The 26,742-nt window shown below is 37.6% G+C and overlaps 3 protein-coding genes and 1 pseudogene across 3 annotated transcripts; all 4 read right to left on the bottom strand.

The window, feature by feature from the left end:
* Positions 1 to 2,492: 2,492 nt before the first annotated feature.
* Positions 2,493 to 3,698, bottom strand: LOC145633064 (putative fasciclin-like arabinogalactan protein 20; annotated as a pseudogene).
* Positions 3,699 to 4,098: 400 nt separating this feature from the next.
* LOC145633059 (uncharacterized) lies at positions 4,099 to 7,398 on the bottom strand. The gene is made up of 2 exons (XM_081685362.1): positions 5,734 to 7,398; positions 4,099 to 5,547 (listed from the first exon to the last, which is right to left on the bottom strand). Exons 1-2 carry the CDS (start codon positions 7,396 to 7,398, stop codon positions 4,099 to 4,101), a joined length of 3,114 nt encoding a protein of 1,037 aa, XP_081541488.1.
* A 1,430-nt stretch (positions 7,399 to 8,828) lies between these two features.
* On the bottom strand, positions 8,829 to 20,326 carry LOC145588822 (uncharacterized). The gene is made up of 13 exons (XM_081645442.1): positions 19,982 to 20,326; positions 16,969 to 17,078; positions 16,760 to 16,870; positions 16,621 to 16,678; positions 14,127 to 14,216; positions 13,740 to 13,834; positions 13,106 to 13,159; positions 11,257 to 11,394; positions 10,880 to 10,937; positions 10,664 to 10,778; positions 10,023 to 10,092; positions 9,469 to 9,540; positions 8,829 to 9,353 (listed from the first exon to the last, which is right to left on the bottom strand). Exons 1-13 carry the CDS (start codon positions 20,175 to 20,177, stop codon positions 9,234 to 9,236), a joined length of 1,287 nt encoding a protein of 428 aa, XP_081501568.1. The 5' UTR covers positions 20,178 to 20,326; the 3' UTR covers positions 8,829 to 9,233.
* Positions 20,327 to 20,372: 46 nt separating this feature from the next.
* LOC145633051 (uncharacterized) lies at positions 20,373 to 23,933 on the bottom strand. The gene is made up of 7 exons (XM_081685357.1): positions 23,298 to 23,933; positions 22,677 to 23,120; positions 22,436 to 22,541; positions 21,944 to 22,165; positions 21,280 to 21,833; positions 20,730 to 21,219; positions 20,373 to 20,635 (listed from the first exon to the last, which is right to left on the bottom strand). The coding sequence occupies exons 1-7, from the start codon at positions 23,931 to 23,933 to the stop codon at positions 20,373 to 20,375; spliced, it is 2,715 nt and encodes a 904-aa protein (XP_081541483.1).
* Positions 23,934 to 26,742: the final 2,809 nt, after the last annotated feature.

Here is a 26,742-nt window from a genome sequence, read left to right as displayed (position 1 = left end):
AATGTGAACATAAGGTATCCGTTTGATTTTACTAATTTTTTTTTTACAATTCCAATAAATAATTTCGAACAATAGAGTATCGAACAATATTCAAACAAAATTAAGTCATAATCATATAAATTCAAACAAAATTAAGTGAAATTTACATAAAAGTGCCTTTTTTAGGAAGGATCCTATTGATTTTGCATTTCTTTTCTAATGTCCATTGATGTTTTTGCAGTTTTTTAGTGAGAGAAAATGAAATAGAGGAGAGAGAAAGTGAAATAGAGGAGAGAGAAAATCATAAGAAGAAGAATAGCAATTTCTGAGTTTGGAAGTGACATTACACTGGGTGTGGGTGGGTGTATTGTAGTTACCGTGTTTTGAAGTTAGTTTTAGGGCTTTTTTTTTTTTTTGCTTATGGGCCTTTTTTATTTATTTATTTATGGGCCGCTGTTACACCTATTTAAGGTGCACAAGGGTGCACCTTAGACTAATTGACTATTTTGTGAATTAAGTTTGATTGAACATGGACTTTAAGCACTCTGAGGATTAAATACTCAACCCGACCAATAATGGCGGTGAAAGATTGTTCATCATCGGGTTTGATTCGGGGAGACATTTTTAGGGGTTTACAGAAGCCCCCACTTTGACTGAGTTTCTAGAAACGTCAGCTTCGAAAACGATAGTCAAAGTAGTCGATAGGGACGAAGAATGATTTAAGACTATCTGCGATCCTAAATCACTCTGTATACGCCGATACCTGCAAAAAAGCGTTAGTTCTTTGGCGGAACTTGATTTAGCTTAATAAAATGACAACACTACCGTTCGTTCTTTCAAAATAATACTAAAACAGACACCAGGAGCTACACGTGTCACCACTTGATGTTGTTTTTTCCCTCCAAAACTCCCCCTTCCTTTTTAACCTTTTTTAGATATTTGATACAACTATTATTCCAAATCTTATATATTATCTTTATGACAAATATATTTTTTTGTTATTTGGTGTTCATAATTCTTTTATAAACATTTACCTAAAATATTATTCCAACTCATTTTTAATCATCTTTTAAATAGAGTACTATTGAATTTGCCAAAAAAGTAACAATAAATTAGTTTTTGCTAAAACATTATTTCAATTCCTTTTTAAGTATCTTTCCAGTAACTTGAACGAGTTAACCGACCCATGATCACTTTTAGTTGTAACACAAGATTTTGAGACCTTTTACTTAAGGGAGAAATTTAATAAGATATAATTTATCTAAAATATTCGAAAATATGATGGAGAGTATAAAATAACAGAGCCAAAAATACAGTATTAACACTATAATTAATGAATTATCATTATAGTTGTACAATAGATGAGTTCATTAGAAAAAAACAATTTCTATTCTTGGTATATTGATTTGAATTCTTATGAAGCAATACTGAGTTAATTTGCTATTAAATATTTTTGTAATTTTTCCAACTTATATTTTTTTTTTTTTTAATGATTTGCTTCAAAAAAAAAAATGATAAAGAAATTATCAATTTAAAATATGAGATAAAAAAAATATAATGAAAAAAGTAAAGATAAAAAAGGATAAAGAATATTTAGATTTCCTCATTAATGTGCATGCTCTAAAGATGTCCAAATTGCCAAACATTTATATTTTATTTTTAAACTAACATGAGATTATATATTAAAAATTTTACTTTGCCTTTTAATATAAATTATGACACTATAATTTCTATATATATTTTTTTTTATGTTTATGTTTTATCAATTTTATTTGTTAGACATAATTAATTAATTTTGAAAATTAAATTAGACTTACCGTGCATGGCACGGGTCCTAAGCTAGTAATGAACAATAAAGAAGACAAGTAATCAAGGTTGTTCGTGAACAGTTCGAGTTTGCTCAATCAACACTTAGTCAAAGCTCGACTCTTAAAGGTTTGAACTCAGTTCGAGTTCGAACAAATTTAAACGATCATGAGCCGAGCTGACCATAGTTCGGGCTTGGCTCGCCCGATTAGCACCCTATACGTGTGGTTTTCATTCAATAAGGTTTGGGGTTCAATTCTCTTTATATGTATTTTTAATTAAAATATTCAATTTTTTTTGAAATCTTATATTATTGTATATAAGTCTAATTTGGGTTGAGACTTAAGAATATGTATATTTATAATGTTGTAGTTTGTAATCTTGATTATATTGTACCAATAATTTAATTGAGTCTATGATTTTCCTGATGGTTACTTCATTACTTCACTACTTAAAGCATAACTGTTATCACCCACATAGCTATTATACGATCAACAACAATCCAATAAAAAAACAACATCATTATACCTATTCAATCAAACATTAACATGTCCAATTACAACTTTAACATTCAAATTAAAACCAAAATCACAATTCAGTAAAATTAAATGACATTTTACACCATCAAAACTAATGCAACAACTATGAAGATATTCTAATATTCTCAATACCACCATAACTAATGCAACAACTATGAAGATATTCTGACATTCTCAATACCACCATGAACTATCAAACTCACTGAGTCAAGCTCAAAACTCGCCGAGTCGAGACGAAAACTCGTAAAACTCATTAAACCAAGATCAAAATTCATCAAACAAACCGAGTCGAGATAATCGAAAAAGACGATCAAAACTCGATATGATCAGCATCAACCTTGAAGGCATTAGCAGGGGAATAAGCATCTTCTCTCTCCTCATTAACAGCAGGGGAAACCAGAACACCACTTAATCCATGAACAACAATCCCATGATTACGATAAAATTCAGGAAAATCAACAGAAACTTGACCATTAATCATCAAAGAATACGCAGAATTATAGACATTACTCCGACTAACATTAATCTGAAATCCATTCAAGAAAGTTGGAATCACAAACCCTTGATCTAATTGACCAATCAAATCACCCCAACTCAGCTCACACCAACTGTATGCCTCAGAAAAATCGACCCCCATTCACTGTAATTATTTTTCCCAAAATGCCCCTCCATTGAAGCATCTGTTGGTGCAAACAGTGTTAACGATTTGTCGTTGTTATTGTCGAATTGGGTCAATTGCATATCAAGAAACGCCGCCATTAATGAGTACCCTCTAGACCTTAAAGAAGCCGAAGCGTCGCGGTACTTACCGGAGCGAGGCGATAAGGCGGCACACTCAGGAGGACTCGGAATCGGACTCAGACTCGGAGTACCCAACTCAGTGGTGGATCCCACAGTGAGATTGGGGTTGAAGAAACGGTCGATTTGGAAGATGATGAAAAACCCATCATCAAAAACAGGGGAGCTGTTGAGCTTGACGCCATTAATGGCGACATCTTCATCAAAATCGGAGGAAGTAATGGAGAGAGAGCTTTTAGGGAGGAGAGTATTGAGTTGGGTTCCATAAGAGAGAGATTGAAGGTCAACGAAGGAGTAGAAGCGAGGGCAAAAATGGAATTGGAGGAGAGAGAGAGAGGGTTGGCCGGAGTTAGAGAGAGAGAAGGAGGAGTCGGAGGGAGTGAAGAGGGTGGCGGAAGAGAGGGAGGAAATGAGGGGTTGAGAGATGAAAGGGAGGATTAGAGACATGGAATTGAAGCCGGAGTCTGAGAGGATTTCGGCGGCGTTGTTGATGGATTCGTCGGAGATGGCGGTGAGGGGGGGAATGAGGAGAGATAAGGTGAGGAGAGAGAAAATGGTGATGGAGGTGAACGCCATTGTTGAGTGTTTTTGAGGTCTCTGGTTTTTGGGAAATGGAGGTTGTTGTTGAAGAGGAAGAGTGAAGAAGATTCTTAAAGTGGGTTTGTTATAAATTGGCGGGAAATCTACTTGTGGCTTGGTTTGTTACTGAGTGTGCCCTGCTTTCCTTTTATATTCTTATTACACGAAGGATTTTAACGCTATTTTCACTTCTCTTTTGTGCATTATATATGCAAGGATAAACATCTTTATGGGAATCGTTTCAATTAGTACTATTATAATATTACTCGAGTTTTTTTTAGTTGACATGTTTGACTTTATCACTATTTACGCACTCCCTTCTAATCGCGTTTTATGGTGTATATGTAATGAAAAAATATATTTTTTTTTTTGAGGGAAAGCCGGGCTAATGCATTAATCAATCAACGGACAATTTGTCCGAGAGTACATAAGGGGAGATCATTACAGGGCAATGATTCACCCAAACCTGTTCAACACCAAATGGCATTAGCTTAGCAAGGTGATGGGCAACAATGTTGTCATCCCTTTTAACATGAGACCAAAGAAAGGACATAAAAGCACTACTAGTCGACAGAATATCCTCCAAGACTACATCAAAATCTGATAAATAAACGGAGGCTTTAGTGAGGCGATTTATGAGAACTTGGTTATCCGATTCAAGTATGACATTGTCATACCCAAACCTCCTAGCCAGCTTCACAGCACGAAGCATGGCTTTCCCTTCAGCAATCTCCGGAGGCCACCAAGCTTTAACTCTTCGTGTGGCAGCAAAGAGCACATTTCCTTCACTATCTCGAGCTATAACACCCATGCCAACCCAGCCTTCACCACTCAATGATGCATCCGAATTGAGCTTCACAACCCCTACAGGTGGCGGGTTCCATTTGTTGCTGCTAGCTTGTTGATTTGCTGCTGAAATTGCATATACTTTCTTGCTATACAACCCATGTTCTTCTACAGCTTTATGTACACTCGCAAGCAAGACATCATTGGGGGTGGTTTTGTCACTAAAGATTTTATCATTTCTTTCCATCCAAATCACCCAAGCAAGGATTGCAGCCCGTTGTTTGACCTTCCTCCCTACCTCGCCCCAACGCACAAGAACATCACACATAGACTCATCACCTTCTTGAAGCACAGCAGCAGCACACTCACTATCCTCCCATAGCTCCTTCACACGCACACATTGAAAGATCGCATGAGCAGCAGTTTCGTCCTCTTCCCCACACCACTGACAGTGAGCAGCATCCACCATATGACTGTATTTCAACAAGCTCTTTGTCGGCAGCGTATTTGTACACAGTCGCCACATGAAATGTCTTACTTTTGGGGATGCATCCAACCCCCATATAGCAGCCCATGCTTGGTGAAATTGGTCAAGGTTGCAACCAATACTAAGCATATAAGATGTCTTAGTTGAATACATACCGTCATTCGAAAAAGCCCAAGTGATAGTATCCTTCGAAGCTTGCGCACCCAAAGGGATTGAAAGAATACACTTTGTGTCTCTTTCATTAAAATTAGAAGAGATGAGCTCCTCATTCCATTCCATTCTCGAGAAATCAACAAGCTCATTCACAGTACTCAACCCCTCTACTTCCGGACTTGTCACAAATCTCCCCTCATCATCAGCAACCCACGGGTCTCTCCAAATATTTACCATGGTGCCATTCCCAATACGCCAAATTAACCCCTCTTTTACCAGAGCCTTAGCACTCCATATGCTCTTCCAAGAATAACTCCCACAAGTGCCCAAATACGAGTCAATAAAGGAGCAATTGGGGTAATATTTCGCTTTCATCACTCTACGAAGAAGAGAATCCTCCTTATGAATAAGCCTCCATATCTGTTTCCCAAGTAAAGCAACATTAAAAACCTCCAAGTCTTTGAAACCCATTCCCCCGATACATTTTGGCGTACACATTACACCCCATGATTTCTAGTGTATTTTCCTTTGAGATCCCGAACCCCAAAAAAATTTTGCCATGGCCGACCGGATACTCTGAATAACTGACGAAGGAAATCTATATACCCCCATTAAGTATGTTGGAATCGCTTGGATCACCGCCTTCAATAAAACTTCCTTCCCAGCCCTCGAGAGTAATTTTTCTTTCCACCCCATCAGCTTCTTCCAAATTCTGTCAAGTAGCGCCCCAAAGATGGCTTTCTTCGATCTCCCTACTATCGTAGGAATTCCCAAATATTTGCTATGACGATCAACCATAAGCATATTGAGAATCCCTATAAGTTCCTCTTGCTTCTCTACGCTTACCCCTCTACTGAACGACACTTCCGACTTTTCAAAATTAATTTTCTGACCAGATGCTACTTCATATCTGTTGAGTATATCAACTATAACTTCGCATTCCTGCCGAGTCGCTCGAGTGAAAAGCAAACTAACATCTGCAAAAAAGAGGTGAGAGATAGCAGGGCCACTCCTACTTGCTTTAACCCCATGAAGCTCACCAATCTGAACTTTATTTTGTAACATATGGGAAAAAGCATCAGCCACCAAGATAAAGAGGTAGGGAGAGAGTGGGTCTCCTTGCCTCAGGCCCCGGGTTGGGGTAACCTTCCCACTAACACACCCATTAATAATAAAAGAGTATGTCACTGTCGTCACACAATGCATCATCACCAAATTGACCCACCGACCATCAAACCCCATAGTGAGTAAAAGCTTCCTCAGAAATCCCCATTCAACCCTATCATAAGCCTTACTCATATCAAGTTTCAAAGCAATTGACCCTTTTCTGCCCCGGCTACGGTTTCTCATTGTATCAAACAATTCTAAAGCAATAAGAGCATTATCTGTTATCAAATGTCCTGGAACAAATGCACTCTGATTTTCTGTAATAACACTTGGCAGAATAGACTTTAATCGAAGCACAATCACCTTTGAAACTAATTTATATAAAACATTACACAGACTTATGGGGCGATACTCAGACATACTCGTAGGTGATTTCACTTTTGGGATAAGTGCTATGTTAGTATTATTCACATGGACCAGAGTAGAAATACCACATAAAACATTACTAACAAAATTAAAAACATCGTCACCTATAATGTGCCAAAATTTCTGATAAAAAATGGCATGCATGCCATCCGGGCCAGGGGCTTTGCACGGGTGCATTTGGAGCAGCGCTGCATGAACCTCTTCTTTTGTATATGGCCGGAGAAGATTAGCGTTATAGGACTCCGAAATAATCGGATGAATGTGCTGCAATACCTCATTAATACTCTCGCCCGAGGGGTTTGAGGAAGTAAAAAGGTCCGAATAAAAACCACTAACAATCCCTTCAAAGAGATCATCATCTTCCTGCCATACACCATCTCCATCATACAAACCTTCAATCATGTTGCGCTTCTTCCGTTGAGAGGCCTTGTGGTGGTAGTAACTAGTGTTCTTATCTCCATCCCTCACTTCCAAAACTCGGGATCTTAAAAACCAATATGCTTCATGTTTACGGTACAAGTCATCCAACTTTTGTTCAAGCTTCACACTTCTCTCACAAGAATCAGCAGTCACATGGTCTTGCTGCACCAATTTTAAGTCGGCCTCAACCTCCTCAATTTGCTTCCCCAAATCATCGAACTTCTCTTTACTCCAAGTAGTCAATGCCCTCCCTGTAACCCCAAGCTTACCCACCACGTCCCTCTCCCTTGCGGACTGCCAGGCCTTCTTCACTTCCATCTCACAAGAGTCATCAAAAAGCCAAGCCGTTTCGAATTTGAAAGTCTTAGTTCTTTTGCGTCTTTTGCGAGCTTTAGGGGTTAAACGAAGAACTATTGGTGCATGGTCAGAACTGAACTTCAAGAGATTCTCAACTGATGCTCGGGGGTAAATATGCGCCCAAGAAGACGAGGCAATGAACCTGTCCAACCGTTCTCGAACTCTTGTTCTAACTGTCTTCCCTCGTTCCCAAGTCCACCATTGGCCCTTAAAGTCAAGGTCTCGAAGCTCACAAGAGTCCAAAACATCCCTAAAGCCTTGTACTTCTCTTCTTTCACGGTCTGCCCCTCCCTCTATTTCATCATAGGATAGTATCTCATTAAAATCACCACCCAAAACAACAGGACAATCAGCCTCATCACATAGCTGCCGAATTTAATATTTTGACCTTCTATTAGATAATATTCTTCCTGACAGGGACATATTAAAGCTAAGCGTCTTGCTTCTCTTGTGTCCTCTCTAATTCCTGTTGAAGGTAAGCTCCCCTGCCTTATATAGAAAATCTATGTTTCTTTTTCCTCTTTTTCAGGGTTATATATTTATAAAAGGACTTAACAGCTTGCCTTTTTTATCCAGCAAATCTGTCCTACAAAAAGGCCACTATAGATCTTCTGTTTGAAGGTCTGAACAAGTCAACAGCAGTTACTGGCTATTGTTATGAGGTTGATTGTCCTGTTGTTGTTAGGTAGGATATTGTTAGATTCGTCATGATATATATTTTTAAAATATTAAAATTTTAAAATATTTGCTTATATTGGTAATTAAAGATATGAATGGTTGAAGTTGTGCATTGATAAACGTGACTAAGGAAATGTGTCAACTAAGAAGAAACAAATGAAGTATATGGAAAATTAAAGTTATTAACGGTTAAAGATTTGCATTGCAAAACGTGATAAATGAAACATGTCAATTAAAAAAGAACGAAGAAACAATTCCCTATGTACTCCCTCTATCCCTTTTTTTTTGCCCCATTTTACTGATCACCGTTTTCAAAACGCGTTTTAAAACGAATATATCTTTATTTTCATGCACATAAAAATTACAAAAACTTGATATTAATAATACACAATGAGGTGAATATAACAAGATCCACGTTATTATATTATCTCTTATAGATTAATGATAATCAATGGTCAAAGTTTTAAAATCTTAACCTATTTTTTAGCAGTGGGGCAAAAATTTATGGACGGAGGGAATAGTATACACCGTCTACCTATCTAAATCTTTATACAACTCTTTGAAAGAGGATTATAAAACTTGTAATTCAAGTTCGTTCATTTTTTGAAAGTCATATAATATACATGCTAGTTGGTTCTTTCTTTCTTTTTTTGTTTTGTTTTGTTTTTTTTTTTTTTTTTTTTTTTTTTTTTTTTTGTAATAGAATATACATGCTAGTTGTTAATCCTGCTAAAGTTAGCAGTTTAGCGTTTTTATGAAGAAAAAAATTGCATCTAGAGATAGTACGGAGTATTTGTTAAACCAACATATTTTTGCAATTTAGCTATGTTTAAGCATCAATTAATTAATTGTCATATTTCATCTATTCATTCATATGTCTTCACTTTATCACACAAAGCACATCAAAACTTTATACAAATGTCCAATTAGAATATGAACACACAAAATGAAAACAATAACCACAGGGAAACGCTGGAGTAAACCTATATTTGGATTATGCTAAATGATTTTGGCTAGTTTACACAATGTACAAAATTACAAGTCACTAAGAGAGCTAAAATGCACCCCTTCTCATGTAGTTGCAGATATATACTCAAAATCGCAACGACCTGGTGAGGTTAAGTGGGCTTATGCTGTGCATAGAATGATGTACTTATTGCTTGATTTGCTGACAGTGTTTTACCATTCACCATCACTTGCTCTTTGAAATCAGCGCGAATAGACTTAAACGAATAATGCTGAAATGATTACGAACAAGTAAGAAAAAAAAGAGCCAGGATGAGCATGAAACAAAACATCATATTCAAAGGCAAAACAAGTGAAGGCACTAGTAAAATAAGAATTGCAGCATACTTTTCCTTTCCAAGAAAAATTGACATTCTTGAACCAAGGTTCCAGCAACGTTATTTGATCTCCCTCCCTGATCTGTTCACCACACGGAAATACATAATTATTCACAAATATCCCAAGTGTTACCGAAGTTATATGTGAATTTTCTACTGCTCCATCAGGTTAAATAAATTTCGCCTGCAATAGTACACAAATTTGGTTGAACTGTGCTGAAGAAACAACTATGTAGGGTGTACAAATGTGATTGATATTCGGAGCAGCATTCTTGAAATGAGATTTATTTTGTTTTACTTGACATATAAGTAGATGAAATATGACAATCAATTACATTCATGTAAATGACTGTCCAGCAAGCACTTTGTATCTTTATAGTGTAATAGCAGGGAGCAGCTTAAGATTAAAATAATTATCCAGAATTTTTCCCCTTGAAAAAATAAAGAGAGAATTTGTTTTCTGTAGCAAATCAAGTAATATAGATTCTTTAGTGTGATCTTCAAATTAGTTAGGGAATATATAAATGCATGAAAGTAGAGGGTGCTGAAAATGCGGCATCTTACCACATTGTCCTGTATCCCATACACTGAAAGGACAAAACACATCTGATTCGAATCACATGCTACATAATATCTGCAGAATCAATCATACATCGAAATTAGATACAAGACTCATCAATCAAAGCACTAGCATTACAAGATTTCAAACATGAACAAGGGCCCCAAAGCAGATGGTTATCTAGAAAAGACCAACAGCAAACATCTGCACTCTCTAATTTCCTCTACCCCAAATCACCTGAAATTTAGCAAGTGGCAAGCTTACATGATTTATTATCTGCATGGTAAGCCATAGAAAATGTGGGGAAAGGCAACTGCCTAACACCCTTTCTACTGGATTAAGCATAGGCATTATTGCTTCGCAACATTTAAAGCATGCACAACACTAACCAGTGACAAAACAAACTGATATGAAGTTATGAGCACATGCCAGGAACAGCCACCCACCCTTTTACCCACACAGAGATATTGAAAATAAGAGAAGAACCTGTTATTCATTGATTGGCTAACCCTATGTGAAGTGCTACTTGTCAGCTAATGAACATCAGAATGGAACATTTTAAAATCTCATCGCAGCAGGTAAGAGGACAGGTTATTTCATTTAGTAATATATGCAATAAAAGTTATTTCTTGAGAAGAGGACTCACAGTGGTGCAACATTATCGTGTTTAACATAGAAAAGCACTTTGCCAGTAACTGCTGTTGACTTGTTCAGACCTTCAAACAGAAGATCTATAGTGGCCTTTTTGTAGGACAGATTTGCTGGATCAAAAAGGCAAGCTGTTAAGTCCTTTTATAAATATATAACCCTGAAAAAGAGGAAAAAGAAACATAGATTTTCTATATAAGGCAGGGGAGCTTACCTTCAACAGGAATTAGAGAGGACACAAGAGAAGCAAGACGCTTAGCTTTAATATGTCCCTGTCAGGAAAAATATTATCTAATGATCAGTACCATCAAGGTTGTTAAATTAAATGCATCGAGAATCTAAGATCTTTATCTCTCAACAGTTCATATTCTACTCTTACCATCTCTTATCATCAAGGTCCTAAGATCTCTACTCTAAGTAAATTGCAACTCAAGATAAGAATAGAAGGATAATCCTCAAAGTTTCATCACCAAAATTGTTACTTAATGCAAATACCATCCAGTATTAATCCTCTCTTGGAGAGTTATAAAAGATTCAGATGTATATAGCATTTATTCTAATTATTTGAGACTTGTGAGGAAAAATTATAACCTTTAGTAAGCTCTCCAATTTGTCAAGGAGACCGACCATTTTCTGGATCTCTCCAGAAGCATTTAGAGCAGGGTCAATTTTACAAGCTGCTTCAAATCCATTTAGTGCCTTGTCATAGTTCTCGAGATACTTGTTCACCTGAAAGAAACACTTTTTCAGTATTCTTGAAGTCAAGCCAATCATCTAATGCAATAAAAATTAGATCTATAGAAGTAAAAATGGGAGGTGGCCTGGAAAGCAAGCACTTAATTATGCTGCACTCAAATTAGCAAACTATAACCTTGCTCTAACTAGCAGCGCAGGATTAGAGTAATTTATCCTGCTGCACTCAATGAGCAATGATAAACGTTGCTCCAATCCAACAAAAAAAAAAAAAAAAAAAAAAAAAGAAAAAAAATCACATGCACATCAACCACGATTCATTCAACAAAGTAAGCCGTATACATACAACTCAACCTCAGCTTTCACAAATGCATGTCTTTGATTCTCAGTGTGTTGTTTAGAACTGCCTTTTCAGGTTCAAGCCAACAATGGTCAATTTTCTACTTCAGGATGCCATAAGCTTATGCTAATTGTATTTTAAATGATAGTACTCAGAAGACAAGGACTACTAGGATGGGTGGAAATAGAAAGAACTCATGGTTGGAACGCAGAAAGCTTTGCAAGGAATCAATATTAGGGGAAGGGTAAGTTAGTCATAGCCTATTAATAGTAGCTTGGGAAATAAGTTAGAGTTTGTTATGAGAGTTTTTCTATATATAGGCCTCATTAGGAGGAATAATCATCATGTTGAATATTGTTAAGAAGCTTGTTATTGGAGAGCACCTTCCTCTCGAAAGAAGGCACTGTATTGTTGAACAATCAGTTTGATAATACAATTTATCCCCCTTAGCTACCCTTTTTCATCCAATCAGCTTGTTACTTACTGTTTGGGGTACTAATGCCTAGCAAATGGTATCAGAGCAGTCTGTCCTGGTAGATTAAGCCACTGCATTTCTGTTTTCAAATATTATTGCCATAGAAATAGACAAATATCAGCTAGAAACAATAATTAGACATACGTTAGTTAACATTTTGTATATATTTACGGCAGAAATGATAATATCTGAACAAAGGCAAGAGTTCAAAATGGTTTCAAGTCTAGATCAGATCTGTATGTAGGAATCTCTATATCGAATAATTGATAACCAAGACTCCAAGAGTGTGTAAGCACCAATATTTAGCACGCGATAGCCTCCTAGGTGTCTTCCTTCCCCTTTTTTTTTTTTTTTTTTTTAATTTTGGGGGGGGGGGGGGGGGGGTGTGTGATGATTCTGTACATTGAAAGGCATAGGTTTCACAGCTAGAAGAATCTAAAATAGTAACCGGAAACAAACCAGTGGATCGCCCACTCCCCTTCCCAGCTGATAGAGTGATAGCCCAATACTTTCTCAATGGATCCAAAAGCAAGGCAAGGTTTTTTTTATAATAATCTCCCCTTAAATAAGGCCTACACATATAACCCACTTCCAAATCGAGCTGTGAATCTCACAAAGAAAATCTAACAAATCCACTTAATAACAATCAACCTTATCAAGAAGCAAAGACACATCATCCAACACTCCCTTGCATTAGATACCAATCCCCAATGATAAAAATTATTGTCTAACAATCGTACTCTTGTAATTTTGTAATACTTTTTTAACTAAAAGATTTAGGACAAACAATCAAGAAGTTTACATATCTGTAAGGAAGCCAGTAGGCAAGAAAACAATAAGGGAATAACTGATTGAGGTCTGAATATATTAAGCCTATAATAAGCTTCAAACAAACCCAATAAAAAAGGAAATAAATGAGAAAATGAGCTTACTGTGGCACAGTTGAAATACAGATCTGGATTGCCCTTCATCATTTCATCTTTCTCCTGTACCATGACCACACAGCGAACATAAGACACTAAAAAGTCCAAAACTTAAGATCTTCCATGGCTAGATCAGATTCCAAGCACCAAAGGAACATACATTATTTTCCATGCTAGCTTTCCAACAAAATAACATAGAGATTTGCTTATTCTTGGTATATCACAGACATGAAAGATTGAATTAAGCATTTCCACAATATATGCTGAGAGAGTATCAGAGGATTTCTATATTTTTTCTGTGAGCACAAGGTACAAGCATTTTTCATATCACATATTTTGTTAATCTACAGCAGTCTTACCATTATGTTAAAATTATAGAAAGCGAGTCATTTATAGTTAAGAGGTTTCTGCAGTAATGCTGTCTTCAGCCTCACTCCAGCCATATGTTCTCATTGACCAACAAACCTTATTACATCTTACAAGTAAATAATCATATACTGGTTAAATCATACAAAACACAAGCAATGGAAAACTGATTCAATTAAGTTTTCATAAATCTGCAAAACTTTCTGATAAAAGTGACATCTTATTGAGATAAAGATAAAATTAATGCAAAAAAGGCTGTTGCTAACCATATACTTACGGCATTTTGGTATGCTTTTAACGATTGACAAAGTTTTGAATGATCCCAGGCTCCCGATGCAAAAAAACTTGTAAGACATGCATTCCCAAGATTATCTGGCAAACCAAAGACAGGAGTTACAAAAAGCTTCGCTATAAAGGTAGAAGCTATAAAAAAAGACACAGTATAGTAAGTGACCAGATCCTAAAACCCTATTCATAAACACACAGCGTTCAATCGAACCGGGTTTTCTGAAACACTAAACATAAAACGAACAAGAAACCCAGGAAAATTGTACAGGTGAGCAGATCAAGGACAAAGTACATAGCTAGCAATCCCAATGCAATTAGAAGAAAAGCAGGCAATATATAAATCGTACAAATCAATAGAGAGCCTTCAAAGTCTTACACCAGGAATTTCCATCAGCCACGTCCAAAGCTATAGCTTCCTTAGCATGCCGGATACTCTCATCAACAAGCTCTGCTTTGTTGTCACTATCTGCAATAATATAAGCACACATTCAATAAACATAATACATGGTCCTGCTGGTAACATAGCAACCACAGTGCTCTTTAGCTGGTACATTGAGATACAGGTAGAGAAAAATGATAAGCATGGACTATTAATATACAATGTGCACCACATTCATTATTTAGCCAACTTCTATGATCAGCTAATTTTTGCAGTAGATAGATCAAAATCTATGCTGAATAATTTGTCAGAAAAATCAGCTGCACCTGATACTCCCTCTTTTTGGCACAACCTCCAGAAGACTAGATGCTCTGTTGACTGGGTATATACAATACACTCATGAAAATGTAATTCCTTCCACGGTAAACATATACTGGGACTCTGGACACAGAAATAACATGGTCTTTTCAATTTTTTTTTTGCTTCATTTGTGACACATGTTCCATAATCCTGGGTGCTGGCATGACAGTGTTTCAGGTCACTTTGTCAGCATATAGCTCATAGCTTTGTACTCCCTCCTCTTTTTGTTTGTTTAGTTTCCTTTTTGCTTTGTTCCAGTTTCTTTGTACTATAAATGACTATGAGGGACCACCATTTTACTCTCACATTCATTGCACTTGGTCCCACCAATTTTGTCTCCCATCACTCTCCAAAAATTAAGAAAGCAGCAATCCCAAAATGGGGCAAAAGGAAGGGGAAAGTGGGAATAACACCCAGCAGGAAAATAATGCAACTGTCAATGCTAGATATACAGCGGATGTTGCAATTGCTAAATCATTTCCTTTGTCGTGGTGGGACTTTACTAAGATGGCACTATCTTTCAAAAGGGGGTTGCTAATGTCATTGCTCAGCAATTTGGATGGACCTATAGCATTTGTGAGAAAAGATTAGTATCCCGCCATTTAGCAAAAGATATAGGTTATGTTCAGTTCACATGATCTCATCTGAATATTTCTGATGTGGTCTGATCGTGTCCAATTTTATTTACTAATTTGACCAAACCCTAACCTAATTTGTACACTAATCCGTAAGATTAAAGAAATCATCAAATGAGATGTCATTAGATTCGAAATAACATAAAATTTTCAAGTTGTAATTTTCATAATTTTTTAAATTACGAAAATAAAGGATATTCAACAATAAACAAACACAGGTACAAAAGGTAAGATAAGATCTAATCTAATCTGATTATTTATGGTATAAATTGGCTTTAATAGTTATGGAGGAATTGCTTACAATATAGTAAATTCATTTATATATTGTTGTATTTTCCCATGCATAGGCCCAGGTTACCTAATACTCCCTTACACCCACCCACCCACAGCCCCCCCCCCCCACCCCCCACAACATTCCATATTAATACTTTCGTTCCAATACTCAATACTTTTGCGTATCTATACTCCCATATTAGTGTATTCGTCGTATTATGATTATAGAATTTAATGAGGAGGGGTGTTGGAGAGTAAGAATAGATCAACAAGGGCGGGGTTTGTTTGTTTGTCTCCATTACTCCAACCAAACATCATAGTGGCTTTTAGGGGAGGGGGAGAAAATTCCTTCTTTTGCTACTGTTTCTATTGTTTCTTTTGCAGGTGACCTAATACTCCCCTTCATTGACCCCTGATTTAAGTCTTTTATACAAATGCTCCCAAAGTTTTTTTTTTTTTAACCTTTAGGGGGTGTTTGGTTCAAGCATATTAGGTATAAGGATGGGTTTGGAATGACCAAAACCCATACCCTATGTTTGTTTCCAAAAATTTCATTTTTCAAACCCATACCTCAAACCCCCAAGGTATGTGTTTTTGAAACCCAAGGGGGGAGGTGGGTATGGCTCATACCCATACCTTTAGTTTAAAATTAAAAGGAAAACTGTCATTCCTAGATTAAAACCAAACACATGAAATCAAGTATCAAGTTCCAACCCCATACCACCCGGGTTTCATTCCTCATTCCAAACCTATACCATTATTTGAACCAAACGCCCCCTTAATATTTATTAGGCTATATTTTTTATATCGTATTATGACCCCTTCCAAAAAAAAAAAAAAAAAAAAAAAAACCAACATATTACAATACCCCATCTAGTGTATTGTGAATTCGTACTTGTTCCGTGTATTGGAGCGTGCTACGTATTAGGTAACCCTGCCTCGTACTTGTTCTGCGTATTGGAGCGTGCTACGTATTAGGTAACTCTACCCCGGCCTAATGCTAGCAAGTATATTTTTTCCTAGAAGAAATTCTTACTTTACCCACTTTCAAGTGGTATTGATCCAGAGCAAACTTTTGTAATTTAATGGAATCGACAATTATCTATTTACATAGCTAATGCTGCAACTGAAGAGCTACACATTCAAAAGATCATCAAAAGCACTCCAAACTTGAAATATATGATACATAAGCAACATAAATGAATGGATGAATCAACACGAACCTTGAGCCATTTTCCTTTCCAGCATCGACAATTGACATAATACATTTTTGTCTGGACCCTGTATAGTTCATGTGAACAATAAACAACTAGAGCAAGTCATCGTTTTAGAAGCAGCTCAGCAAAGCAATTGCAGTATTACCTTACTTAATGCACGATCAAAACAGTTTTTTGCTGATACTAATTCTCCTTTCTTCCAAAAGCAATTCCCTAGGGATAGCCAGGCATCTGTGAGAGATGGGTTCAACTTAACCTGGAGAGACAATAAACGTTTGACATGAAACAATATACAAAAATAAATAAATAAAAAAAATAACGACTTAGGACCAACTGTATATAATTGTAACCTACTGCTTTTGAAAGATGATCTTCAGCCTCCTTCCTGTAGTCTGGAAAAACATCCAATACTTTTCCTTTCAAATGTTCATAAGTTGCACGCTGAATTGCAGATTTCCTGAACTCTGCAGAAGAACAATTGGGTTTTTTTACATAAACTATGCAAAACCAACCTTGTTTGCAGTAATTAACAGCAATAATAGAACTAACAATTCTTATCAGCATATCAAGCCAAAACAAACTACTTCGTGAATATATATGTGAATAATTCGGATTGTAAGGAATCCCGCTGATACTACTTCCAATATTTCATTTAATCTTTTTATTTATCCCATTTCAGCTTGGTGCATGACCTTGTGACTATTCTAATTATGTAATTTTAACACAGGATAAATATTTATTCTGCAAGACTGTCCAAGTATACTGAAAGGTACAAGCATAATACTTTGTTCCTAAAAAGTAGGGTAGTAGGAAACGAACATCCAGAATTGAAAACTAAGGAAAATTTTTATGTAAGGCAGCCCTAATTTTAAAAAAATAAAAAATAGAAAAATACATAAATTTTCTTGTGTATACATCTGAGCTTAGCAACATCATTACTACCAAAAGAAGAGAATGGTAGAAAGGAAAAGAGATTATAAAAATCTAGAAATCCAAGGATGACAAGAATATAGAATTAAAGGAGAGTTTTCCAAGAGCTTGTATGTTTGATAGTAACAACTAACAAGTCATAAGCAAAGAATTATAAAATTAAATTAAATTAAAAATCGATTGATGCATTTGGAAATGCTTAGAGATTAAAGTTACTTCACTCAAAAATAAACTCTTACGATTTAAGGGTTTAACATAGAGGGGTTACTTAAGTTGATTATGTTCAATTGCCTAAAAGCTAAAGCTATAAATTAAGGGATAAACTTGAAATATCTCCCCCCAACAGAACTAGGGCTTTTTCAACACTTCATTAATGACAAACAAAGGAACAAGCATTGCAACTGCTATCGCAATGTCAATAATTTAACTTATCACTCTGCTGCTAATTAATTGCCATGTAAACCGTGCAACAAACCAGTGTCACTGGCCAATCTGGACAGATAGTAGTTGCTCCAACAAGTAGCTCACTAAATGCAGCATATTGCACATAATTTCACAGCAATAACTACTTAAAACTAACATTTGGCCCGAATTCAAAAATATTAGTCCATAATCCTCCCCCCCCCCCCCCCCCCAACGACTTCTATACATAATAGGAATATAGGATGAATCATGCCCATAAATCATCCCACATTACCAACTTCTCATTTTGGTTTACATAAAACACAGGATTTAAAAAGAGACAGAGGCAGTTGTTGTTTTCTTATTATGAAAAGAATTACATAATTATCTATCTCTTTCGGTCTCTCCCAATCAATGAAATTTGGCAAAAAGAATCATGATGACAAAAACCATAGTCAAACCAAATTAGCTAACCAAACAAAAGATCCCTCTAAAGATCTACCCATTAAACAAAATACAATAATCTCTTGTTCCATTTTTTTACCTTTTTAATCAAGAACATAACTTGCACCAAGCCCAGAGGAGGTTGGCCCCTTAGTTTTAAAAAGCGCACGGCGCACCAAGGCGCAAATGGTCCTTACAGGCGCGAGGCGCAAGGCGAAGGCGTGCGCCTTTTGTATGCAAGGCGCATGTATTTATATATTTATTTCAAATAATTTTTTACTTTGATAGTACTTAATAAAAATTGAAAAGATTCATAATAAATTAAGTAATGATATATTTAAAGCTAAGGTAGTCTGAATTTGAATAAATGTGCATCATTCTTCAATTTATAACTTAAATCTTAGTTATTTTCCTTGAGGTGCAAAGGCGCACCTTACTAAAGGCACTTTGAGGCGCACGAGGCGCGCGCCTTCCGTAGGTGACTGAGCCTCACCTAGCTAAAGCCCATTTCCCAGAGCCTGGGAGTGAGGCGCGCCTAGGCGCGCTTTTTAAAACCCAGGTTGGCCCTACCAAGTTTGGGCCATCAAATATATAAGATCTATTACCTGTGATTCTAAATTTAGGCATTATAGTTCATCTAAACAATAAATTGATGGTTCAAAACTTCTATAAAGCAATTTAAAGTTCCACCACAATTTCCAATTATCTTGTAAACCAAACATGTTCCCAAAGAAAATATTAATTACTACTAGAGTATATATATTTTGCACACTGGTCACATGAATTTCAAGAAATCAATTTGATGACCAAAAAAAAAAATAAAAAATAAAAAATCGTACATTACATAAAATAACCTACTGTTGGTGAGTACTTCAGAACCAACAACTATACAGGATTCAAGGCCACTTATTCGTAGCCAACACAGACTAAAGGCAATTTGTGGCAAAGGATTCAACATCATAATTCATAACCCAAGGGCAATGGACAATTTGGCTGCCAAGTATTCATGTATATCTCATTCAAAGTCCAACTGCTCCAGTACACACTTTTCAACTTACAATATAACAGCCATAGAACCTTAATCCCAGGGCTGTAAACGGCGCTTATGAATTTGTTCAAACAATGTCAATAAGCTGCCAATTATAAAATGGCGCATTGTCAATCTTGCCAATGTACTCACATAAGGGAAAATTGCTCTACAGCAACTCCCTCACATAAATCACAAAATATGCAATAAATAAATCCATCATCAAACAAAATTTCAACAACCTAGTATAAACATAACATTAATAAATCTAACAATCTCTTTCTGTCAGTATCAAATTGTTAATCCTCATGAAATTTCACTGCCACTAAAATAAACTATTAAACTATGCTAGATCATGTTTGGATCAAAATTTATACTGTATTACAAAAATTTATAAACCAAACAAGAAACATCATTGCATCGAAAGTTTGCTAAATCATAAATTCATACATAACTACTAATCGCAAACTTCAGTAATCAATTAAAATGAATTCATTAGATTGAACTAAAACCCAAGTAAAATCACAAATAACTGCAAGAACAAAAAGAAACAAACAAAATTACCAGGTGGTATAGAATCAAGCAAGTTGAGACAATACTGAGAATCCTGCTGCAATTTGGAAATTTTGTCATCTGGGTTTTTGGGGTAAAAAGTGTCCCTAATTTTGTAAAGATTAAGAGTCGCCATTGAAGCTTTAAGAAGTGGATCTTCATCAGCATCATCGGTTTGAGTTGATGGGTTTTGGGTAATGGAGTCCATTGTTGCGATTAATGCGAAGCTCTTTGAGTTGGTGCACCAATTTCACTTTCACGTCTTGGCTTTCCTGCTTTGGTCTGGTCTTGGCTAGAAAACGTACTTTCCAAGAGTACAAGGTTTTTTTTGGAATTTGATTTTCGAGGGACTAGTTTTTCTTTTTCTTTTTTTTTTTTTTACAAAGGGAACAACAAAAGAAAACTAAAAGATATGAAAAAGTAAATCCCTACGCCTAGCAGCTATAGCAAGAGAGTGCGCCTCCATAACTGAACCCCAAGCGACCTTACGTATATGGCAAGTAGTAAATGAAGATAACGGACCAAGAATATCCCGCAGTATCCAAACCACTGAAATATCAGGAGATCCACTATCCAGAAGTAGCTGAGGAATCCGCAAACAATCAGTGTGAAGGCAGATACTAGTAAAACCCCGTTGCCGAGCATGCTTAAGCCCATAGAGACAAGCTAAAAGCTCATAATGAAGAGCAGAACTAGCCATGCAAGCCCGAGCACCACCCCCCCAAAACCCTGGAAGAAGCAGCCTCCCGAAAGCACCAACCTGCACCAGCATTACACGTCCCCTGCTCCCAAGCACCATCAAAAAGCAACAGGACCTCACAAGAAGCAGAAAGGTTTCCCCGAATGACCCTACTAAAAGGAGAAGAAGTAAACCCCGGAGAAGAGATAGAAGAAGAAGAGCTGACAATTTCACGAGCCTTCTTACTACGGGTAAACCAATCAGAGGCCAAATCAAGCACCGAGTTAGGAGAGTACACCTCCGATCTAAATCTAATACTGTTCCGAGTTAACCAGATAGCCCAACAAGTACCAAAGAAGCGGTCTAGCGCACACCAATTCTTGGAAACCACAAAACTGGAGATAACTTCCGAGAACCAATCTTGGAAAGGATGAGGAGAGTCCAGGGAAGGGCCAGCGTCCCATGGGAAAGAATCCCAAATAAACCGAGAGAAGGAACAACTCCGGAATAAGTGTTCCGTAGATTCCACAGCAGAACGGCAGTAAAGGCAAAGCGAGTCAATCAAAAGACCCTTGAGAACAAGTAAGGCAGCGGTAGGAAGGGCATTATGCAAAATCTTCTAAGTAAAAACCTTCCATTTCGGAAGAATAGGTAAACCCCACAAGCGTTTCCACCAAGCAGGAGGCAAATGAGAATAACATTGAGAATCATTCTGAGATATAATAAAGGAGTTAGCTGATTTAGTGGAGAAAGATCCATCACGAGTGAATTCCCAGTAGACATAGTCGTCAATCATCTGAAACGGACGATCCAACCCAAGGATCGCAGAAGCAACCGCATCAAGAAAAAGATACCGAATCAGGGAAATGTTCCAAGAAGAAGAATATGGAATCATCAAGTCCGACACTAAAGATGGCCGATTATCCTCAGGAATTGAATCCTTAAAAGTAACCTCAATATTTGGGAGCCAACAATCATTAGAAATATTAATCTTATTGCCCGAACCAACCTTCCAGGCAAGACCAGAGGAAAGAACAGCACCCCCCTCAACTAGCCCCCTACTGCCCCACGACGGCCTGGAACAAGAAACAGAAGGGGGACTCGAAAAGAGGGAAGGATACTTCGCCTTAAGAACACGAGAAGCCAAGAGTTGCGGATTTAGCTTCAACCTCCAAGCTTGTTTAGCTAATAAAGCCACATTAAAAGATCGGAGGTGGCGATTCCTAAACCTCCCAATCCTTTGGGAAGATGCAAAGTACTGGAAGGAGCAAGAGCTAAACCTCTGGAATTCTTACCAGAACTCCACCAAAATCGAGCAAGCAGCGAATCAATCTTATCACAAATAGTGGCGGGAATTTTGAAAACATAAAGGATATGATTGAAGGTAGCCACCAAGATAGAATTAATAACAATCAGTTTAGCAGCAGGAGAAAGGTGCAGCGAGGCAAAAGAAGAAAGACGCTGAACCACTTTATCTACCATAAACTGGAACTCCTTGCGTTTACCACGACCCAAATCTACCGGGAGACCCAAATATTCTCCAATAGAAGAGCGAGAATTCATACGAAGAGTCGAGGCCAAATAATCTCGGTAATCATCCGGAGTGTTAGAACTAAACTTCACAAAAGATTTTTGCAAATTAATCATCCGACCTCAGACCGAGCAAAACTCATTTGTAACTGAAAGGATATGGTCACAAGCCATAGGAGAAACCCGAAAGAAAAGCAACGCATCGTCCGCAAAGAAAAGATGAGAAATCGAGGGAGCCTGGCGCGAGATGCGAATACCTTGAAATAGACCTTTCTTTTCATCTCGATGAACCATTAACGAAAAGACTTCCATACAAAGCACAAAAAGATAAGGAGATAATGGATCACCTTGACGCAAACCACACTGTGGAATAAAAGGTTGGGAAGGAGACCCATTCACCAGATAAGACACTGTAGTAACACATTGTTGCAATATATGAACTCAGTACGGGGGAAACCCAAAATGCCGCAGAGTATCCCAAAGGAAATCCCAATTCACCCTGTCGTAAGCCTTATTCATGTCAAGTTTCAAAGCCGCCGAGCAAAGCCTAGTAGAAGAAGTTGACATATAAGATAGCAACTTATGGGCTAGTAGCCCATTATCTGTCATAATCCGACCCGGCACAAAGGCATTCTGTGTATTCGAAATCAGAGAAGGAAGCACTCGACGAAGCCGATTAGTGAGGCACTTCGCAATACACTTATAGAGCACATTACATAAACTAATAGGACAAAACTGGGATGGAGTTTCTGGATGTTCGACCTTAGGAAGTAACACTAAAAAGGTACGATTCCATTCCTTTAACATGTAGTCATGGGCGAAGAAGTACTGGACAACATCAACAATTTGGGAACCCACCACCGCCCAGTGACTTTTAAAGAAACCTGCTGTAAATCCATCCGGACCCGGAGACTTATTCGACCCAATATGGAACATTGCATCCTTAATTTCAGAATAAGAAAAAGGATTAAGCAGGAACTGGTAGTCGTCAGAGGAAAGAGAGGGGATATCTAAATCATCCCACTGACAAGGTTGCCGAGACGGATACGACCCATCACAATTATAAAGACAAGAGAAGTGCTGCTAGAGGAGATCAGAGATCTGGGGGTAGTCAGAAACCCAGTTATCGTTTTCATCCCGTAGACCCATTATTTTATTACGCCGTCGCGGAGCTTGAATCGAACGGAAGAGAAGACTGGAATGAGTATCACCTAACGCATCCCAACGAGTCTTACATCGCTGTTTCCAGAATAAGAAAGCAATCTGGGCTCGAGAGAGTTTTTCTTGCCAAATGGAAAGAAGGTCACTCCGCTCCCGAGCAAAATGCAAATTAGAAGAGCCAACTGCAATTGAACTCGGCAAATCTTGCCAGTCAATGCCCCAGCTCCTTTTATTAGTAACACACCAAGACATTAAACCTTTCCCGATATCATCCAATTTCCGGGATACAGAGAACATAAAAGAACCAGGATAGAAGTGTTGCCATTCCTCAGTAACCAAAGTAGAGATCTCTCTCAGACCCAGACACCAATTTTCTATCTTATACGAGCGTTTCCTGCAAGATGGCAAACCAAAATCCCGCAAAATTATAGCAGCATGGTCCAAAAATAAGATAGGTTGATGATAGATAGAAGTCTCAGGGAACCGGCCAAACCAAGACGGAGTAGCATATCCTTTATCAAGTCTTTCATAAGTAGGATTCTGTAATTGTCCATTAGTCCAAGTGAAATGGGGACAAGAAAATGGGATATCCATTAACCGAGAGTCCAATTTCCACTCAATAAAATTATGTCGACCAGGAATCTCAGAAGATCCCCCTTCTTTATCAGAAAAGTACTATACTTGGTTAAAATCTCCTAAAAGAACATCATTTGGAACTGAAATAGTATGTTGGAGATTTCATTCCAAACCGAACTTCTAAAAGAAACGTGAGGCGAACCATACACAAATATAATATATTTTATTGCTTGACCAGGAACCGACACTTCACAAAATATCACATTCGGGGAAATAGAAAGCGGCTTAACTACTACAGGGGCAAACCAAAAAACTACTAAACCCCCACTAAGACCTAAAGCATCTATTCCACAAAACCCATCAAAGCCAACTAGAGATAACTTTTGTATAGCCATACTTATAGACACTAGAGTTTTCAAATATATTTTATTGCTTGACTAGGAACCAACACTTCACAAAATATCACATTCGGGGAAATAGAAAGCGGCTTAACTACTACAGGGGCAAACAAAAAAACTACTAAACCCCCACTAAGACCTAAAGCATCTATTCCACAAAACCCATCAAAGCCAACTAGAGATAACTTTTGTACAACCATACTTACAGACACTAGAGTTTCCATGAGAAACATAATATCTACAGCAAAAGAGCGGACTAGAGAAGCGACATACGGAACCTTAGGGGAGTTCGCCGAGCCAAGCCCCCTACAATTCCACGCTCCTATATTCATGGCCCCTCTGGTGGCTCGTTACGGGCAGCCACCTTACCCATAGATTCCGCTGAGTTACCATCCGAAGAAGAAAAACCATTAGAGTTACACTTGCGTTTCTTGGACGGTTTGAGGAACGAGAGACAGACTAAACCAGCATCTGATGCTTGAGAGCGAGGAGCTGGAGGCTCTGGAGAGTTAGATTGACGTTTGCACGGGCAAACATCCTTGACCCATTTCCATATTCTTTCTCCTTTTTTCGATAATTTCAATGTAAGTGGTTTGCCCTGCCCTGTGTCACGAATCAGAGGGGTAGCAGCACCTGAAGAAGAGTAACCTGGAGAAGATGGGATTGAAATAGGAGGAGAGCAATCCATTGGTGTCGAACTATCTGAGTTCACCTCTGTACTATCAAGAGGAACCTGGTACCCTTGCAGTAAATGTGAAGTGGTTTATGAGTCATGAGAAAAATTAAGCCCATATGCAGAAGAATCCGCCATATATCCCGATTCACCCGAGCTATGGGTTGGAAACGAAGTTGCAAGCGACGGAGAAGGTGATGGAAATAAGATGGGAGCTTCATTCGGAGTAGACAGGGGAAAAGGGGTAGCCCAGTTACTCGGGCCAGCACAAAAAGGGTATGGGAAAATTGGGCCTGACGACCCTATAGGCGGAGGGGAGAAGCGACACACCGTTGTTGCCGTTGCCGAAGTTGGAGCAGCACCACCAATTAAGGTGTATGGATCCAACCTGCGAAACTAGAGAGTTTGATCTGAAGGAAGAGACGAGGCCATCCGAATAGGAGCAGCAAATTCACGGACTTGGGCTTGTTGAGTAGGCTCAAGATTTAGGCTACCCAGATGTTTATATTGCTGGCCCACATGAGAAGTAAAAGAACTTGTGTAGACACCCATTTGTGTCTCCCCAAAACCAAATCCAGTGATGAGTACCTTTCGCGTCGAATCATAATCGAATGAAGTGAAAGTGTGGAAAGTCTAGTGTTGCGGATAGTTTTAATTTCTTTTCTCTTCTCTCTGTTTTTGAAAACTTATTTTAAGAAAACAACCAATCCAGTTTGGTTGGTCCATGATATGGGTCCAATAGTAGTGTAGTTGGATGGGACTTGAAAAGAGCTTTCCAACGATATATTATAAGCCCAATTCCGATGAATATTGAGGAAGTTATGGCCAATTTATTGAACTGGGCCTGGTTTGAGCCTTACATGCGGCCCAATGATCTAAGGGAGAGCCTAATATAGATTTATCATTCCTAATGCAATTAGGAATGGTTTTAGCCTTCTAGATTCTTCTAGAAGGTTCTTTTCATTCCTAATTCAATTAGCATTGATAAATTGACTTTTGTTGACTTTTTAGAGTTTTATTTAGAATCAAAGAACCTTTTTGAGGAAAATACGATTTTATCCTCCTGTACGACAATTTCTATCTAATTTTAAGAAAACGCGTGAATTTCTGAATTAGCGCCAAACGCCAGCTGTAGCGCCTGGCGCTAGCATTGGCGCCTGGTGCTAATGTTGGCGTCTGGCGCCAGTAGCCAGCGTTGGCGCTAATTAATTTTTATCTGTGCCAGAACTCTGTTTTGATATTTTATCTTTTTGGCTGATTTTCTTTATAAATAACGTCGTAAAAACTCCATTTTCATTCATCTACAATCACCAATTCTCACGAACTCTCATTAAGATTCTCTTGATCTCTCTCTCTTACTCTCTCTCTCTCTTTTTTTTTTTTTTTTTTTTTTTTTTTTTCTAAACTAGCCTTCTACATAAAAAATTCCGCATTCATTAGATCTAGAAACACCTAGCCATATTCGAAGTTGTTTTCGCCCTAGACGTGAAAGGTTTAATTTCTGAGGGTTTGGTCCCAAATCTCTATTTCCATTAATTAATTTAATTGTTTGTTTATTATTTTCCTTGAACTTACTAACGTGTGTATTTTGTTATTAGAAAGAGGTACGAGGCATCCAAGTAAGTACTTTAATGGTTTAATTGATATTATGATGTAGAAATCATGCTTAGATTGTTATTTTGATTCCTAGTATCTGTAGGCGTCGCTCGAAGTGCGCCTACGTTAAAGCATATTGTGAATATGCTTGGCACTCATA

This window comes from Chenopodium album, chromosome 1, assembly GCF_948465745.1.
Source record: "Chenopodium album chromosome 1, dcCheAlbu1.1, whole genome shotgun sequence".
Taxonomy (NCBI): domain Eukaryota; kingdom Viridiplantae; phylum Streptophyta; class Magnoliopsida; order Caryophyllales; family Amaranthaceae; genus Chenopodium; species Chenopodium album.
The sequence above is the reverse complement of the archived record's forward strand: the minus strand, read 5'-3'. Positions and strand labels throughout refer to the sequence as shown.